Raw genomic sequence first — 18078 nt, 5'->3', positions numbered from 1 at the left:
CTTCTAGCTATCCCACTTCCCCTCCCCCCACCTTTTTATTCTGGCATCTTCCTCCTTTCCTTTTCAGTCCTGAAGAAGGGTCTCAGCCCAAATTTCATTTCCATAGATGCTACCTGACCTGCCGAGTTCCTCCAGCATTTTGTGCGTGTTGCGTTGACTGACAGAGCTGTAGTTAGCCAGATTGGATTTGTCCTGCTTTTTGGGACCAGAACATACCTGAGCAACTTTCCAGTGGTAACTCTACGAGATCTGCTTGGCCAGAGCTTCATCTGTACTTGTGCATGGGTACTGCAGCTGGGGTATTGCCTGGTCTCATAGCCTTTCCTACGTCAAGTGCATTCTGCTATCTCGTAATTACGTGTGAGGTGAATTGAACTAGCTTCCACGATGGAGGGATAATTATGAGGAAGCTCAGATGGATTATATACTTGCCTCTTCTGACAGTGCGGCCGTGAACGTTCCTGGATTCAGGGCCAGCAGGCGGCAAAGCAACAAAAATTGAGGGACACATAACAAAAGAACTGCCTGGTACCACACAGAGCAACACAAGAACAATGTGAAGTTAAAAAAACAAACAAAGTAACTGCAAAGAAACAGATTTACTTACAGTCAGCATTTGCACAGCTCGTCTCTACCCAAGCTCCTGAGGCAAACCTCAATCCCACCAAATTAAAATTAATACCATTTTTAAGGGTCATATTTAACCATATTTGGATTCTTCCTGTATAGTGGAGGGATCCGAAATTAAAATGATACGGTAAATTATTTAACAAATGTTGGGATGTCACATGAAATCATGCACGTACAACAATTTTTACTCATTTATATATACAGTTCACTGCTAAAACTCATACGCATACATTAAGGAACAATAGAGTAGCCACTGAGCCTCTGAAAGGTTATCAAATATGTGAAGAAAACAGAAGGAAATGGAAACAAACTACTGAAAGGTACAACAATTGGGTAGTTATTATAAGGTAACTTCAGTTATTCTCATATAATTTTGACAAGATGGTCCATTTTGACAAGATGGACAAGAAGGAGACTTCCTTCAGACAGTTCACGGAACTACTTCTTTCAGATACGGTGCATGTGATTCGAAGCTGTGATTAACATTTGTATGGTGTGTCTTTGGGCTGGTCTGGCTCTTTGCTGGATCCGAGGGAGTCCGGTGAGGTTTAGAGCAGAGTATGCGGCCTGGAGGCCAAGAGGCCGGGAGACAGAGCGGAATCAACTCCATTTCTCACCGATCTTGCTGATGAAAGCATCGAGCAAGACTGAAATCAATAGGGAAAGGACAGTGTTCAGTCCCGTTTGCCTGCATTTGACCATTTTCCCTCTCCCTCTCACTCGCTGCTGCTGGAGCCTTGGACCTTGGGTGAGGTTTGATCGGCGCGGTTTGTGGATCGGACTGTGCAGCTCACGTGATGATGCGCTTCTGGTTTCTGCTTATTGCTGTTTTCCACGATTTTGATCAGAGTGGACTGGGTCTGCGGTCGGCAATCAATGAGCGCCACGGCACCAAATTGAACTGAACTGAACTAAACTGAACATCCTCAGACTGTTTCAAGGCTCTGTTGTTTGACGTTTAATATTCTGTGTGTTATTCGCCCGTTTTTTGCCATGTGCACGAATTGTTCTTTCCTATTGTGCGTTGGCTGTTTGATGTTTTCTTCGAGTGGGTTCCATGGTGTCTCTTTGTTTCGTGGCTGTCTGTGGGAAGCCGAATCTCAGGGTTGTATACTGCATACATACTTTGTTAATAAATGTACTTTGAATCTTTGAATAAACTAGGATATCGCAGGGTTGGGTGGAAGTAAGGAATTCCTTAAACCTCAATAGGAGAATTTTTGAATCAGACTCAGAAAGCAGGAACCAGCGTCAGGCCAATATCTGGGGAACGCGGAACTTCATTGAAAGCTTTTTGATTCATACTATTAATTCTGATTCTCATTCTAAAAATGATGCCTGCCTTGATGAACAGAAATCTCAAAAGGAATGTGCAGCCAGTATTGTTGTCGTATCAAGCAACAGATCCAAACGTCACTGTGTGGATTAAGATGTCTGTTCGTTAATTGATCTGATAAAATGGTTTGAAGAAGTTTCAAGGAGTGCTGATGAGCTTAGTACAGTAGATATAGTTCACACGAGCTTCAATCAAGCCTTTGACAGGGTCCCACGTGGCAGACTAGTTCAAAAGTTTCGGATCTGATTGCAATGCAAGTTGGTAAAATGAATCCTACGTTCATTTGGCAATAGGTCCCCCCATTGGGATTAGCTCCAAAATGATAATAGTAGAGAGTTGTTTTTCTGATTGGAAGCTGGTGACCAGCGGTGTTCCATGGTGATTATCATTGTGATGTCAAGTTCAATTTCAAGTTTAATTGTCATTTAACGATACATGTGAATACAGCTAAACGAAACAGTATTCCTCTGGAGCCAAGGTGCAAAACACAGTGCCAACAGTCACAGACATATAGTTATGATAGCAGAAACACACAGTTACAAAAATAATATACCCAAGTCCCTGAATGGCATGGCCTGAAGATTGGTTGTGCATGGGATGTTGTCCTGGAGCCACGTCTCAGTAAGAACTAATGTAGAGTAGTTCCTTGCCATGCGCAAGTGCAGCTGCAGGCGGACGCAATCCACCAAGTGACCACTGGGGGGCAGCACCAACAGAAGGAACCAGCCCCCAACCCAGCACATACTCCAGCACACCCACAGAAGCCTCTGCTCTCTCCCACACCGCCTCCGGTGTCTCCTCGCCTGGGTGGCTGCGACAGGCGGCACCGCGGCGAGAGCCTGGTCCACGCAACAACCGAGGCGATGCAGTGTCAGTCTCGGAGATGAGCCAATGAAATGGGCTTGTAGCATTCTACATCACTGACATCCGACAGGGTCTTGCGATCACCAGAAGAGCATCCAAAACAATCTTTTGCCCCATTTATTGGACTGGGCTGCACCCCCTGCACAACGGTACGCAAAAAAATCCAAGCGACAACGCGGTACACAACAAGTCCAGCTCCATCGCTATCGAGCAACTCACTAGTGGGGTAGACCTGTAGTACTTGATGTTCTTATCTTGTGATCATAAAAAGAGATGTAAAGGATGAACAATTAAACCTTTGTTTTGCCCCAGAGAGGCCACTGCAACGTGCATACCGCCATCTTACCAGAAGATTTGTTTGCAAATGATTTTGCTATAATATAGGTGCCATGATCAGTAACTTCAGAGATGACTAGAAAGTTGGTAGAGTTTATTGACAGTTTGGAGGCTGGCAAGGCTGCAGCACGATATCAATGTTTCGGTGAAATTGGCCGAGAACCAGCAGATGGAGTTAATCCTATAAATATGAGATGATGCTTCTGAGAGAACTATTAAGGCTTGGGCATACACCCTGTATGGTAGGTTCCTGAGAGTTTTCAGGAACAAAGAGACCTTGGTGTACCAAGTCCAAATAACTCTGAAAGAGGCAGCACGGGTAGATAAACTCATCAAAAAGGCTCGATCCATCCTTGGCTACAATCCAGACTCCTTTGAGTTAGTGGAGGAGAGGAGGTCACTAAGCAAACTGTTATCCATTGTGGACAATCTGGCACATCCTCTCCATGACCGACTGAGTAAGCAGCGGAGCCCCATGTCGAACAGACTCACAGAGCTCCGCTGTCACAAGGATCGTTACAGAAAACCTTTCCTACCAAATGCAATAAACATGTACAACAGTTCATCTCTGTGCGACAGGAGAACACACATCACAGTACAATAGTCTCTGTTTTATTATTTCATACATTATCATTGTACATTGGTAAATTATTGTTGTGTATATTATTACTTTGTACTTTATAATAAGTTAAGTCTGCACACTGCTAAGTATGTTTTTAACTGTTGCTGCAGTAATGAAAGGATTTCCCGCTCGACATCAATAAAGTATTTGTTATTATTATTATTATTATTATTATTATTAGAGGGACCAAGGAACTCTGACCTTCATTAGTTAGATGCCGAATGCAGAAGGGGAGAGGTTATGCTCCAACTTGCTGAAACTTTGATCACTCCTCTGCCAGAGTACTGCATGCCGTTTGCTCACCACACTAGCAAAAGGCTGTGGTTGTGTCAGGGATGGTGCAGGGGAGATTTACCAGAACATTGCCTGAGATGCGATGTCTTCAGTTACGAGGAGAGACTGGGAAAAATTAGGTCTTCTTTCCGAGGAGTGGGCAAGGTTAAAGGGGAACGTGTTTGATACATACATAATTATGACAGGTATAGATAGAGTGAACTGCAGAAAACCTTTCCCTGTTTTATATGTGAATAAAACTAGGGGATATAGATTTAGGGAATGAGGAAGAGATTTAGTGTGGTTCTGAGGGGAAGTTCTTACAAGCACAGAGCAGTGAATATGTGATATACACTGCCTCAGAGACAGTTGGAAGCAGGGTAGCCAACATCATTTTAGAATTATCAAAAGGTGCACCTGTACTGCCTTGGCATTGAAGGTTATGGGGCAAGGGATGGAAGATGGGATTTATACTTGTCAGCATGGGCAGGGTGGGCCAGGTAGCTTGTTTCCCAGCTGTACGTCCCTATAACTCTAGGACTTGTTTTTATTTTTAATTATTTGGAGATACAGCACATTAACAGACTTGGCCATGAGGGCAGCCCCATTATAATCCTCCCATCACATGAGCGTTTTGAAGATTGACCTCCCTCATTGGAAATGCAAGCCCCTGTGCATCAACCATGACCTTGACCTCTTGTCCTTGATATTTAGTCAAGCTTCTACCAGGTCTAGTTGAGCACAGCTAAAACATTTATGAAGTCATTTACTGTTACCGCAGAACCAAGAGTTGTTTGACGTTATAACTCTACATGAGGAGACAGAGAAACTAGACCCTAATGCTTCTCTTTACATTTTATATTTTGTTACAACTCGGAAAGAGGCCAAATGGGGCCACACACTAGGCCAGCTCACGAGCCAGTCCCTGCCACAGGTTCTGCCACCCAGACCTACCTAGAGTGCCCAATTAGCCAACCAATCAGTGGGATGTGGGAGGAAGCCAGAGCAGCCATTAGAAACCACCGTAGCCACGGGCACACTATGCTGGTTCAGCACAGTCAGCACCAGAGGACGGCATGCCATATCATTGACAAGAGATGGGTCGAAGGATGGAAGCATGAACATTGCAGCATATACCATTACGGATTCACTCCCAATTCTTCCCCATCAATGTAGCTTTATTCCTAGACAAAGTTAAGACTTTCAGACATTAGTGTTGGTTGCCCCTTGATAACAGTGAAGGCCTCAAACATTTTGTGAGCCTCTCTGAGTGGTGTGGTGTGCCTCCCTCTCTATCTCCCAGGATCAAGCAACCCTGTCAAAGGAAGGTCAATATTTAGTTTAATCCATCAGGTAGCTCCGAAACTATTGCATTGAATGAGCCCGTGAACCACTGAATTCAAATAATCTTCCATTTATGGATTCGGTTTTTGCCCTTATGACTCAGCGACTAGGGGCTGCTATTATGCCAGCTGTCTTTGGCCCCAAGCTGTGGAAGTGTTCATGACAAAATATGTTCTGTGAGTTAATGTCAATGCTCAAAGTATTCTGCCCAGTTGCCACTTGCCACACTGGTTAATGGAAGAAGCTGTTGTCCTCCAGGGATGGTTTCCAACTGCAGGGTAATGATGATGTCAAGAGCAGCAGATGTGTGAGCTGACTAGCTTGAAGCTCGAGATACACTTTGCATTGTGATGGGTGTGTGAGTTTACCTCCGAGTGCGTGGCCCAGACTTCAGCTTTGTTGGCAGAGGTAACACTTGGAGAAAATAAGCCCCATGCCCAGCTCTTGTACATTTCTATAAAATAAAACTAATTTCCACACTCAGTATGGTCCACTGATGGGGAATGGACAAGTGATAAAGGATCTTGCAACGTGTCCCAAGCCTCCTATCATCACTATGGATCTGGTTCTAATGATGCATGCCAATGAAACTTGGCATGTAAAGGAAGTTTGTCTATCAGACATTGTCTGGCAATGAAATCAAATGACTTCCCTTTCCTGTATGACCTGCTTCTCCTATGTGTTATGGTGTCCGATAGTAGCCAGGCTCTTCCTCCTTCTTCCCTCTCACCCTTCTCATCTTACTCTTTGATTGTATTTTCATGGTTTTCCTCTTTACAGAAACATAGAAAACATACAGAGCAATACAGGCCCTTCGGCCCACAAAGCGGGGCCAAACATGTCCCTACCTTAGAACTACCTAGGCTTTACCCATAGCCCTCTAATTTTCTAAGCTCCATGTATCCATCCAGGAATCTCTTAAAAGACTCCATTGTTTTCTCCTCCATCACCACCGTTGCCAGCAGCCCATTCCACGCACTCACCACTCTCTGCATAAAAAGCTTACCCCTGACATCTCCTCTGTACCTACTTCCAAGCACCTTAAAACTCTGCCCCCTTGTCTGAGCCATTTCAGCCCTCGGAAAAAGCCTCTGAATATCCACACAATCAATGCCTCTCATCATCTTATACACCTCTATCAAGTCACCTCTCATCCTCCTTCGCTCCAAGGAGAAAAGATTGAGTTCACTCAACCTATTCTCATAAGGCATGCTCCCCAATCCAGGCAACATCCTTGTAAATCTCCTCTGCACCCTTTCTATGGCTTCCACATCCTTCCTGTAGTGAGGCGACCGGAACTGAGCACAGTACTCCAAGTGGGGCGTGACCAGGGTCCTATATAGCTGCAACATTACCTCTCGGCTCTTAAACTCAACCCCACGATTGTTGAAGGCCAACGCACCATATGCTTTCTTAACCACAGAGAAGCACCCTGTTAGTCTATTTGCTCAGTTGTGTTAGGAGATGTTGATGAATATGCATTAGGAGACCCTTTTCATGGTTACTGGAGTACTGCAAAGAGACCTTTAGAGATCTCCACTAAACACCTTATGCTGACATGGTTTTTATTATTAGCTAGTGATGGCCCAGGATGGAGAAGTCAATGAGAAGGGGACAGATTGTATCCTCAAGATTCACCCACCAGGTCATGGGGAACTGTGAAAAAGGTTAGGCAGCTGTTACAGTCTTAGACTGAAGAAGTCATAGGAGCTTGTCAGGTACCTTGCCCTGATGGCCAAGCCCAACTTGAACATTAATACAATTATAGGAAACAGTATGAACATGGCTTATATGTCCTTGTGGAGTATCTTCAGACACTTACAGTCTGTGGAAATAAAAGCAGTCTTCATGTACACAGTGTGTCAATATACTTTTCATTTCACAGTTTAACCATTAGTGACCGCACAGGGTAGGCAGTGGACCAGGTTGAGAAGGATCCTGAAATACGACTCTTCAATTTTGGATTTTTTTTCTGGGTTTGCAGTAAAACAAAGACTTTGGTTAATAGGACAGAGAAGAAGCTTTGAGATGGCAATCAACATCAGTATTAGCAATTTTATAACTAATTATGGAAGAATTCCATCTGTTTAACAATATTCCTCTATAATATCATTTTACATAACAGAGTCCAGTATACTTTAAAAAGATTTTTGTTCTATGGTAATGTGATGTTTGCTAGAACCAAAATATAAACTCTTCCATCCCCCCCCCTCTCTCTCTCTCTCTCTTTCTGTGTGTGTGTATATATATATATATATATATATATATATATATATATACACACACACTTAGGTTATTCTACTATATATATTTTTTTCTTTTTTCTCAGTATATATCATTATCCAGAGAACTTGAAATAGCTCACTTAGGTTGAAACCCAAGTCTTCAATATCTTTTGTCAGCAAAAAAAAACTTTTAATACTTTAACAATAATGAAAATATCCCTGTATTAATTTTAAAAAGGCATCTGAATTAGTTAATTATCACCATCTTTAAGGTACGTCAGCTCAATATGGTTTACATACAGACTGAAAAATTCCCAGACATGTTATTACTGTTATATAGTCAACAGAGGAAGAAGATTCACATTCTGCTTGTAGTTTTCTTTACACACTGCACTTGATTTTTCCAGACACCACATAAGTTGAGTAAATAAAAAAATTGCAAGGAAAATAATCAGACATTGACCTCAATCTCCTGCCTAAAAGTCGGCAGGTTTGCTCATCACTCACAAGACAGATTTTTGCCATGGTTATGAGTAGGATCCATGTCACCTCACAGAGTGCAACGGGAAAACTGCAGACATCCTCAGGTTTCTCAGCATTTTGGAAGGGAAACCTGCTGGCTTTACCTGTCCCAGTTCACCTGGTGTGGACCCAACTGCCCTATTAGTTACACAAGGAAGAAACAGCTGTGGGCTTAGGGGAGGGAATTGAAAGTGCATGCTGAAGTTTTATTTGAAAGTCAAAAATTTGCTAATGTTTGAAATAAAGACAGAAAGCACAGTAAATACTCTGCGAGGCAGGCAGCATCTGTGAAGAGTGAATTGAATTAGATTTATCATCACTGACTTACAGGGCATGAAATTATGGGTTGTGAGTTAATATGTTAGGTCAGTTGCACCAACAGAACTGGAGATGAGAGATAACATTTGTTTTAGGTTGGAGAGAGGGGAGATTGGAGAGAACAAAGGAGTTTTTCCATGATCATGTTCATAGATGAACAGGGAGTTAAAGAATAAAGAACAAAAGAACATGTTGGAACTGTGAGAGTAACACGGTAGCTGCTGAAAGTCTGAGACAAAAGAGAATACTGCAAACATCGAGCAGATCAGGCAACATCTGTGGAGAGTGAAAACCTGTGTTATGATGGATGACCTAAAATCAGAACTAGCCAGTTCTGATTCACAACAAGCTTATCTGAAATTGCTGACTTTGTTATTAAACCCCATGAGCTGCAACATGCCCAGGTGTTGTTCTTTGAGGTTAGTTTAGATTTTATTGGGAGAGCGTCGGAGGCCAGAATGAAAGTAGACTGGAGAATTCAAGTGACAAGCAACCGGAAGCTCAAAGTGGATAGAATAAAGGTGTCATGCAAATTGGTCACCTGATCTGCATTTGGTTTCAACATATAGTATGAACCATATTGTGAGCGCCAATGGATTTAAAGAAGTGAAGGTAAATTGCTGCTTCAACTGGAAGTAGTGTTTGGGTCCCTGTAGAGTAGGGAGGCACGAGGTAAATCAGTAGGTGATGCCCTTCCTGCAATTGCAAAGGAAAGTGCTGTAAAAAGGAGAGTGGCTGACGGACACTAAGGATTTACAATGCTGAAAGAGGAAAGGAGGGGAAGACGTAACCGGTGGCAGAAATTCATTGAAGATGGTGGAAACCACAGAAGATAATCCATTGAATGTGGAGGCCGGTGGGGTGCAAGATGATAATGAGAGAAGCCTTATTCATGTTCTCATTGGGAGGAGAGGGGTTGATGGCAGGAGTGAGGGAAATACATAGTTGAAAACCAAAGCTAGAGAAAAGTAGAAGGCATATTGTTAGCACTGGTGGGGAGAACCTCATCATCAGGATAGATACAACAGAGAGTGAGGAAAAAAATGGGAGAATGAAAAAGAAGTCCTTACCAGGAGCAGGGTGTGAGAAGGTGTAGTCGAGATAGCTGTGGGAGTCTGTGAGCTTGTAACGGATGTGGATGATGAGTCTCTCCCCTGAAATGGAGAAAGAGAGATTGGGAAAGAGAAGGGAAAATACAGATATGGAACAAGAAGCATTACCTTCATCACCTTGACATCTGAAGGTGAGAACAAGTTAGAGGGCAGCAGCAGAAGTTTTGGTTTTGTTTTGTACAAATACAAAAGAGAGACACTAATAACTTCACCAATAACTTCATCAATTTAGCATAGCAGTAACCCGTAGGATAATAACACCAAAAGACTTAGGGGCAGAATCAGGCCATTCAGCCCATCATATCTGCTCCACCATTCCATCATGATTGACTTTATTATTCCTCTCAAACCCATCCTCCGGCCTTCACCCTGATTAATTAAGAACCCATCAACCTCTGCTTTTAATATACTCAAGGACTTGGCCTCCACAGCCATCTGAGGCAATGGATTCCATGGATTCACCACCCTCTGGCTAAAGACATCTTAGTTTTAAATTGGCATCTCTCTGTACTGAGGCTGTGTCCTCTGCTCCTAGACTCACCCACTACAGGAACCATCCTCTTCACATACACTCCATCAATATTCCATAGGCTTCAATAAGATTTCCCCTCATGCTTCCAAATTCCAGCAAGGACTCACCTAGAGCCTTCAAACGCTCTTCATATGTGTTGTAATGTGAATATTATTAAAAGTAAGTTGATACTAATCAGGAAGCTGTTGGTAACGAGAGGCGGGATCCGGGGTTGGCGGGATCTTTACTTCCGCTCTTTTTACTCCCAGTGTGCATTGTATATAGTTCCTCCACCCAGGCCGCACGAGGTACCTGGAAGCCTCTGTATTGTAAATATCATTTGCCGTCCCAGATAAAGATGCTCTTTTGGCCATCGAGTGGTTGTCGAGTGGTCTTTTTGTAAAGTGGAAGTTACCTCGTATTTTTGGTGACCAGGTAAACTGGTTTAGTGGACGGGTCGGCCCCATTTTCGTTCAGGAGCTGTGAGCAGGCGAGGAGCCTCGTGCTCAATGGCTATGTTTGGCACGGTCAGTGTGTTCGACGAGCAAATGGAGGAGTGGCCGGTGTACGAGGAAAGGTTGGGCCACTTTTTCTGTGCTAATGGAATTACTAAGGAGGCTAAGAAGCGCTCTATTCTCCTGAGCGTGTGTGGGGCAAAGACGTACAAGCTGATACGGAACTTAGCTATGCCGCGGAAACCAGGAGAAATTCCATACGACGAACTGGTCAAGCTCGTGGGGAACCACCACAATCCGAAGTGTTCGGTGATAGTTCAATGGTTCAAGTTTCACGGCCACGTCCGGAAGCCAGGTCAGTCTGTGGGCGATTCTGTGGCCGAGCTTCGGCAGCTTTCAGAGCATTGCGATTTCAGAGCCGTGTTGGATGACATGCTCCGTGGCAGATTAGTATGCGGCAGTAATAATGCCGCTTGTTGGGGGAAACCCCACCGTTGACTTTCAAAACAGCCCTAGGGATTGCTCGAGGCGTGGAGTTGGCTGCTAATAATGCCAAGGATACACAGAAAGGATCTGGGGTGTCGCAGTCAGCGGCAGTGCTCCCGCGTCAGGAGGGAGACTGGTAGGCAGGAAAAGCGGGTGGAATGTTTTTGGTGTGGAGGAACACACTATGCAAATGTTTGTAGATTCAAAGATACTGTCTGCTATGCTTGTAGCAAGAAGGGACATTCCGTTAAAAAGTGCAGGAGCATAAAGTGTAAGGTTAAGCCTGGGCAGGGGAAAGCTCAACAGACTCAGGCAGTCACACACCACCTGGGAGAAGCAGACGGAGAGGCTACAACATGTTTGGGGTGGAAACGGATGAGGGACCACCTGAACCATATTATGTCACAGTCACTGTTAAGGGAAAGAACATTGAGTTCGAGATTGATTCAGGGGCTACTGCATCGGTCATTAGTGAAGAGACCTACAGGAGGGCATGGGGATCCAACCTGCCTCCCATCAGACCATCTAAGCTCCAACTCAGGACCTATATGGGGCAGCCCATACCTCATTTAGGGGTGTTATATGTGGATATTTCGGCCGGGGGCCAAAAGGCTGAAGCCAGGCTGATAAACACAAAGTGCACTGCAAATGCTGTGGTCAAATCAACACGTACAAACAAGCTGGATGAACTCAGCAGGTCGGGCAGCATCCGTTGAAAAATCCATTTCAACGGATGCTGCCCGACCTGCTGAGTTCATCCAGCTTGTCTGTAAGCCAGGCTGGTGATAGCTAAGGGCAGTGGGCCCAGTCTTCTGGGCCGCGATTGGCTTCGCAAAATCTGGCTCAACTGGCATGAATTTAAATATGAGCACATGACGGAAGAACAAGAGGTGCAGTGTGCAGACGAAGTCACCGATGGCAATGTGAGTGACAGACATAGTCTAGACGCATTTGAGAGTGAGTTCGCAGCGCAGCTTGCGGCTCTTCAGCCTATTACAGGAGCAATTGAATTTACCCCCTCGGCACTGAAAGCCAGCACGCCACTTCTAGTACGGCAAAGCAGTGACCCAGCTCTTGTACCACCTGCCCAGTTACAGCAAGGTGCATCTCAGCCTGATGATCCCGCTAACAGGAACCTGCATGTGAAGCCAATCGTAACAGTATCAAACAGGGCACCCGCAGACGATGTAAGAACAGAGACTCCAGGACCAGCAGACAAGCATTCAGCAAGCACTCTAAGTGATTTGACAAAGAAAGTAGAATTTTCTGGAGGTGGTGACCCCCTGGGAATCCATGTGGTGCCTTTCAACTCTACACTGAGTGGAAGATTCCTTGGCCTGACTATTCATGGTATTGAAGGGAACAGCCGTTCAAGAAAAGAGAACCTGCTCCAGGAGAATGAATGTATCATCAAAATCAACGACTGTGATTTAACGGACAAGACCTTTGTTCAAGCACAAGAGGTTTTCCGAAACGCATTGCGATTTCCTGCTGTTGAGCTCCAGATAGTTCCAAGTTATAACAAGGAACTCTATTAAAAATTTGCAATTGGGTCTATTCTGAGCCACGGTCTTGACGATGGTTCAAGAACCAAAGTTCCTGCTTCAGTGCGCTCCAAGCTAGGTGGCAAACCTGCAGATGCCGTTTATCCCAATAATGCTGAGAATAGCCTGCCACCGATTTCAAAGAAGCTCAGTAGTCCAAAACAGTTAAGGAGCAATGACCACTTAATGCATACCAGGAAAGCATGTCCATCAGTGACTTTGCTAGAGAGAGAGACACTGGCAGAGGGGGCAGAGTCCCCTGAAGAGGATGGAATTTCTCACACGGACACGCAGACCCCTCTCGTGTCCCCAACAGTAGATCCACCCAAAACATCCTCACCAGCGGTGCCTGCTGGGTCACCGGGGGTAGTGCGTAGATCGCAGCGCTCTCTCAAACCTCCTGACAGACTGAGTCTTTGATTGGATAGTTTCTTTTGTTGTTAGACTGAATGTCGAATTTGCCATTTTTTTAGGTGTTTGTGTATTGGTAAACTGTTGCTAATGATACCACTGTTTTTATTTCCCAGTTCTTCTATATTTGGGGAATGCTGGATTTTAAAGGGGGAGAAGTGTAGTAATGTGAGTATTATTAAAAGTAAGTTAATACTAATCAGGAAGCTGTTGGTAACGAGAGGCGGGATCCGGGGTTGGCGGGGTCTTTACTTCCGCTCTTTTTACTCCCAGTGTGCATTGTATGTAGTTCCTCCACCCAGGCCGCACGAGGTACCTGGAAACCCCGGTATTGTAAATATCATTTGCCGTCTCAGATAAAGATGCTCTTTTGGCCATCAAGTTGTTGAGTGGTCTTTTTGTAAAGTAGAAGTTACTGCAATATGTTAACCCCTTCATTCCCAGAATCTTACAGGTGAGCATCCTCTGGGCTCTTTCCAATGCCAGCACAGCTTTTCTTCGATAAGTGGCCCAAAACTACTCACAATACTCCAAGTGTGGTCTGACTAATGCCTCTTAAGGCCTCTGTTATAAGACTGAGCCATGCAGGTTCCCATAGTTACCCTTCTGATTTGGAGTTAAAAGATTCAAAGTCACAATAACTTCAACCAGGCAACAGAGTGTTTTAACATCTGTCAGAATCAAAATTCCTTGGCTTCCCCTCTATTACTTTCCAGCACCTTCTGGCTTCACTTTAAATCAATGTTTGTTTAAATCCTACTGATTTAAATCACTTCAATTGTTTTCAAATATGGTTTTTGGTGTTTTAATTTTTTTTAGGTTTATAATAATTTGAGGTTTTTGTAATCATTATCTACGTTAGCGCCTGCGTGATTCTGAAAGTTAGCTTTAATGGCTAGTGAATACACGGCCTGCCAGCCTGTCAAGGAAACCCAGGAGGCGGACCCTGCCACACACACACACTCAAGAGAGATCCAGTACTGTTCCGGGCCTCTTCAAATGACTAGAACCCAGAATCCCAGTGGGAATGTGCCAGCTCCAAAGGCAGGCCGCCAACAAGCTTGGGCAGCTTGTCAATTGGTGGAAGATACCCTGCTCCCCTTTGTGTAATGGTAGTTAAAGCCTCGATATGCTTAGGTTTATATGGTTTAGTCTGATGTCTTCTTTTCTTTTGCCTCATTAAACAAAAACAAAAACAATATTATGCGCTATGGAAAGGGGCCAAGACAGACTACAGACCAAATGGCAACATTGTTGAAGTATTTTTTTTAAAATCAATTTTAAATCCTGTGAGATCCTGGGCTGCTCTATGCAAAGTGCACACCTAATGAAATTTGTACACAAGGATAACAATTAGCTAATTATTTTAGCTTAACAAATAATATTCAAGTGGGAATTTTGTGTTAAAATGCTGAATGATCAGTTAACTGGAATGAAGTGGCAAATTGCGTTATGCAGTCCCTAATGAATACAAAGGATCTTGGGCTCTACTCACTGGCAAACCTCTGTTTGCTTCCCATGACCCTCTAGAATAACTTGTTTATTTAAACAAGCTCATTTAGGAATTTAATTGTGCAATAACTTCATTGAACCAGAATTTGCAGCAACATGACCTAGAATTTAACTGTGCGCAAACAAGTAAATATCAAAATTAGGAATCCTATTGTCAAAGATGCCCTGCTCTGTCGTAGAATGAATGATAACAGTACCTTACTGAGAATTCAGCCCTTGAAAAATGTGGAATAATGGAAAAATGTGTTTATCTGATATGCCTTCATCAAACTATCCTGAAGAAGGGTTTATAATCCTGGTCTAATAATGTGATATCACAGACATGGCAAAACAACTCCCTGACGAAGAAGATTAACGTTAAGAATTGTGGAATCCTATTACTTCAGATTTGAGCTAGTGTTGGAGACTTTTGTCTAAAAGAAGTGAAAATCTGTTTGTTCTCTATCTCTTTTCCTTTCACCTAATATTTAGATATTTCTTCTAATTAACACTTTCTGTTTCAGACTCCAATTATTCAATTTTTCAATCTAGTTGTTTAAGGAAATATACATTTGCCCACTTTATTATGTTTTAATATGGACAATTTATCCCAGCATGAAACCAACCTATAATCAAGTGTTGTCCATTTCTTAACCCTAGGATCAGAAATAAAGTGTGCAGCAATGATAATCTTCACATATCTATATTTTTGATGTTCTGTTGGTCAACTCTCAGTGACATCTATTTTTTTCCTGTTAAGATAGTAACATTATTTTTTACAATAGCATGGTATCATAGTGGTCTGCATAATACTTTTCAACATCAATGTCCCAGGTTCAATTCCCTCTACAGTCTGTGAGGAGTGTGTATGGTCGCCCCGTAATGTCCGCATGGGTTTCTTCCCACAGTCCAAAGACATACGGGTTAGTCGGTTAATTAAGTCATCTGGATGTTACTGGGGTGGCAAGGGCTCGTTACTGTACAATATCTCTAATAATAAAAATAACAAGTTTACCACTTTGAGTTCATATTATAGCAATTCAAATGCTTTGGGTCATCCTTAAATGTGCAGCACACATAAAATGCTGGTGGAACACAGCAGGCCAGGCAGCATCTATAGGGAGAAGTGCTGTCGACGTTTCGGGCCGAGACCCTTCATCAGGAGCAATCTCTTTTTCCTTGCATATTATGCTGTATTCGTTCACACCTCTGGTTTCTGATGAAAGGACATAGACCTGAAACATTAATCTTGTTTCTCTCTCTACAAATGGTGCTTACCTGCAGGGTATTTACTTTTTATTGCATCTACAGTTCTGCGAACATGCAAGAAGAAGAAATTAGGGCAAAGTAGTCCATTCAGCCCCTCAACTCTGCTCTGCATCTCAATAAAATCATTTACTTTTTGATTTTTTTTAAATTTAATTTTATTTCAAGATACAGCACAGTATCGAGCCCTTCTGGCCCAATGAGCCCACCCTCCCATGTGACTAATTAACCTACTAACTGGTACGTCTTTGGAATGTACCATACCATCACAGGGAGAACGTACAAACTCCTTACAGACAGTGGTGGGATTTGAACCCGGGTCACTGGTGTTGTATAGCATTACACCAACCACTACGCTACCATACTGCCCAGGAGAAGATCATGGCTGATTTTCTGTATCAATCCCTGATTTCTCTAACAGCTAAGGGTCTATTAATCTGGGATGAATGCAATGACTGAACCTTCAGAGCTTTCCAGCATAGAAAATTCCAGATTCACCACTCTCTGCATGAAGAAATGTCTCCTTATTTCAGTCTTAAATGACCTGGACATTTTAGTCATTGGAAACATCCTCCCCATTCAGAGTAATAAGCAATCTGTAGGAAGAACTCAGACAGCCAAGCAGCATCTGTGGGGAAAAAGGAATTTTCATTGTTTTGGTTGACCTCCATTCTGAGCAGGAATTTGAACCAAAATGTTGACAGTTCCTTTCCTTCTACGGATGCTACACGACCCACTGATCTCCTCCTGCAGATTGTCTGTTGCTCTGCATTCCAATATCAGAAATTTCTTGTACCTCCTCACCGTCCACGCCCGTCCCACCCCTTCACGTCTCAATGAAGTTAACTCCCAATCTTTCAAACTCTAGGGAATAGAGGTCCAGATTACTCTATTTTTCCTTATTTGGTAGACCCACCATTCCAGGAATCAAGTTGTGAACCTTTGCTACAACCTCTCAACCACAAATATATCCTTTCGGCGGAAAGAAAAATTCTTTACATGATACTCCGAGCATTTTGTGTTCTCACTCATGGCTGTTCTCTGCTAAATACGTACTCTCCCGTGTCATGCTTTAATGTCAAATGTCCTTTTTACAAATCAAAACTAATATTCTCCCCTAGGGAACGGAATTGAATTGACTTTATTTCTTAAATCCTTCACATACATGAGGAATAAAAATCTTTATGTACTTGTAAACAGAATTTCACGGTTTGTAAACACAGAGCATGAAACAACTACGTAACATATAAATCTCTGAGGTCTGTTACTTCTCATCAATTATATTAATATAAACAACTTGTATAGAGTTACACAGTCATGATATCATAGAATACTACAGCATAGAAATGGGCCCTTCAGCCCATCTATTCCATGTCAAGCTGTTGTTCCATGTTCACAACTTACCAACCCTAAGCGTACATCTTTAGAATGTGAGAGGAAACCAGAGCACCCAGAGGAAACCTGTGTGTTTACGGGCAGAACATATAAACTCCTTAAGACAGAGGCGGGAATCGAAACCTGATCGGTGCTTGCTGTAAAGCGATTGAGCTAACCGTTACACTACTGTACTGTGTATTAATCAGTATTCGTCACAGACATTTAAAATATACTACCACTGTGCAATGTGTGCACACGCCCTAGAAAATTATATATAACAACATTTGTGTAGAACCGGACTGGGCTGCAATTCCCACAGTGTGGGAAATTGCAAGTAATTTTCTTCTATCACAAATGTACTCTTATCACAAAACTACACTCAAAAATTGTGCAATAATTAGAAGTACAGATCAGAAATCCAAGAAAAAGTAGGTGCTCAGACACGCAGGCAAAGAGTCCAAGAAATTACTCGTTATTAGGTCTAAAAGCAATGTCTATTACCTCAGAGATGGTTGTCCAGAAACAGAACAGAGAGAGGAAAACAAGGACCTGGGATTTCATGTTGCTTCCTGCTGTTTTCTGCAAAAGATCCATTTGCTGCAACGGTGTGGTGATGAACTGAATTATAGTCCAGTTAATTACAGGTACTTAGTCCCTTCTTTTTCCCTGAGCTGCCCAGCAATGTTTGCAAATGAGATCCTCACATACTTCTTCCGCACTAAATCTACGCCCACTAAAAGCCAATGGAATTCATTAGTGAAAACTTTCCCTTTTAACTCTTAGACTGCTAAAGAGCACCAGTCAACATGTAAAACTGTTTTGCCAGGGCAGGCACTTTTTTAAAATAAGAAGCATTTTTTTTTAGTTCTTAAAGAAGGTGAAACTTAACGAGGAATCAGGAGTTGCGAAGTTTGTTTGTGTAGCATCTCTTATTTGGCCATTTGCTTCTAATTTA

General features: G+C 43.0%; 1 protein-coding gene across 6 annotated transcripts in view; it reads right to left on the bottom strand.

The window, feature by feature from the left end:
• The window catches only part of LOC132380042 (platelet-derived growth factor subunit A-like), an 83755-nt gene extending 65935 nt beyond the window's left edge, over positions 1-17820 (bottom strand). For 4 of the 6 annotated variants that reach the window (XM_059948526.1, XM_059948530.1, XM_059948527.1 and 1 more), the window contains exons 1-2: positions 17625-17820; positions 9541-9624 (exon numbers count right to left, since the gene is read on the bottom strand). In XM_059948526.1, coding sequence (XP_059804509.1) covers positions 9541-9624; positions 17625-17717 — 177 coding nt within the window. In that variant the 5' untranslated portion in view covers positions 17718-17820. The remainder of the gene's footprint in view (positions 1-9540; positions 9625-17624) is intronic. The other 2 variants (XM_059948528.1, XM_059948529.1) reach the window with 1 other exon arrangement.
• Positions 17821-18078: the final 258 nt, after the last annotated feature.

Source organism: Hypanus sabinus, chromosome 23 (assembly GCF_030144855.1).
Source record: "Hypanus sabinus isolate sHypSab1 chromosome 23, sHypSab1.hap1, whole genome shotgun sequence".
Taxonomy (NCBI): Eukaryota; Metazoa; Chordata; class Chondrichthyes; order Myliobatiformes; family Dasyatidae; genus Hypanus; species Hypanus sabinus.
The sequence above is the reverse complement of the archived record's forward strand: the minus strand, read 5'-3'. Positions and strand labels throughout refer to the sequence as shown.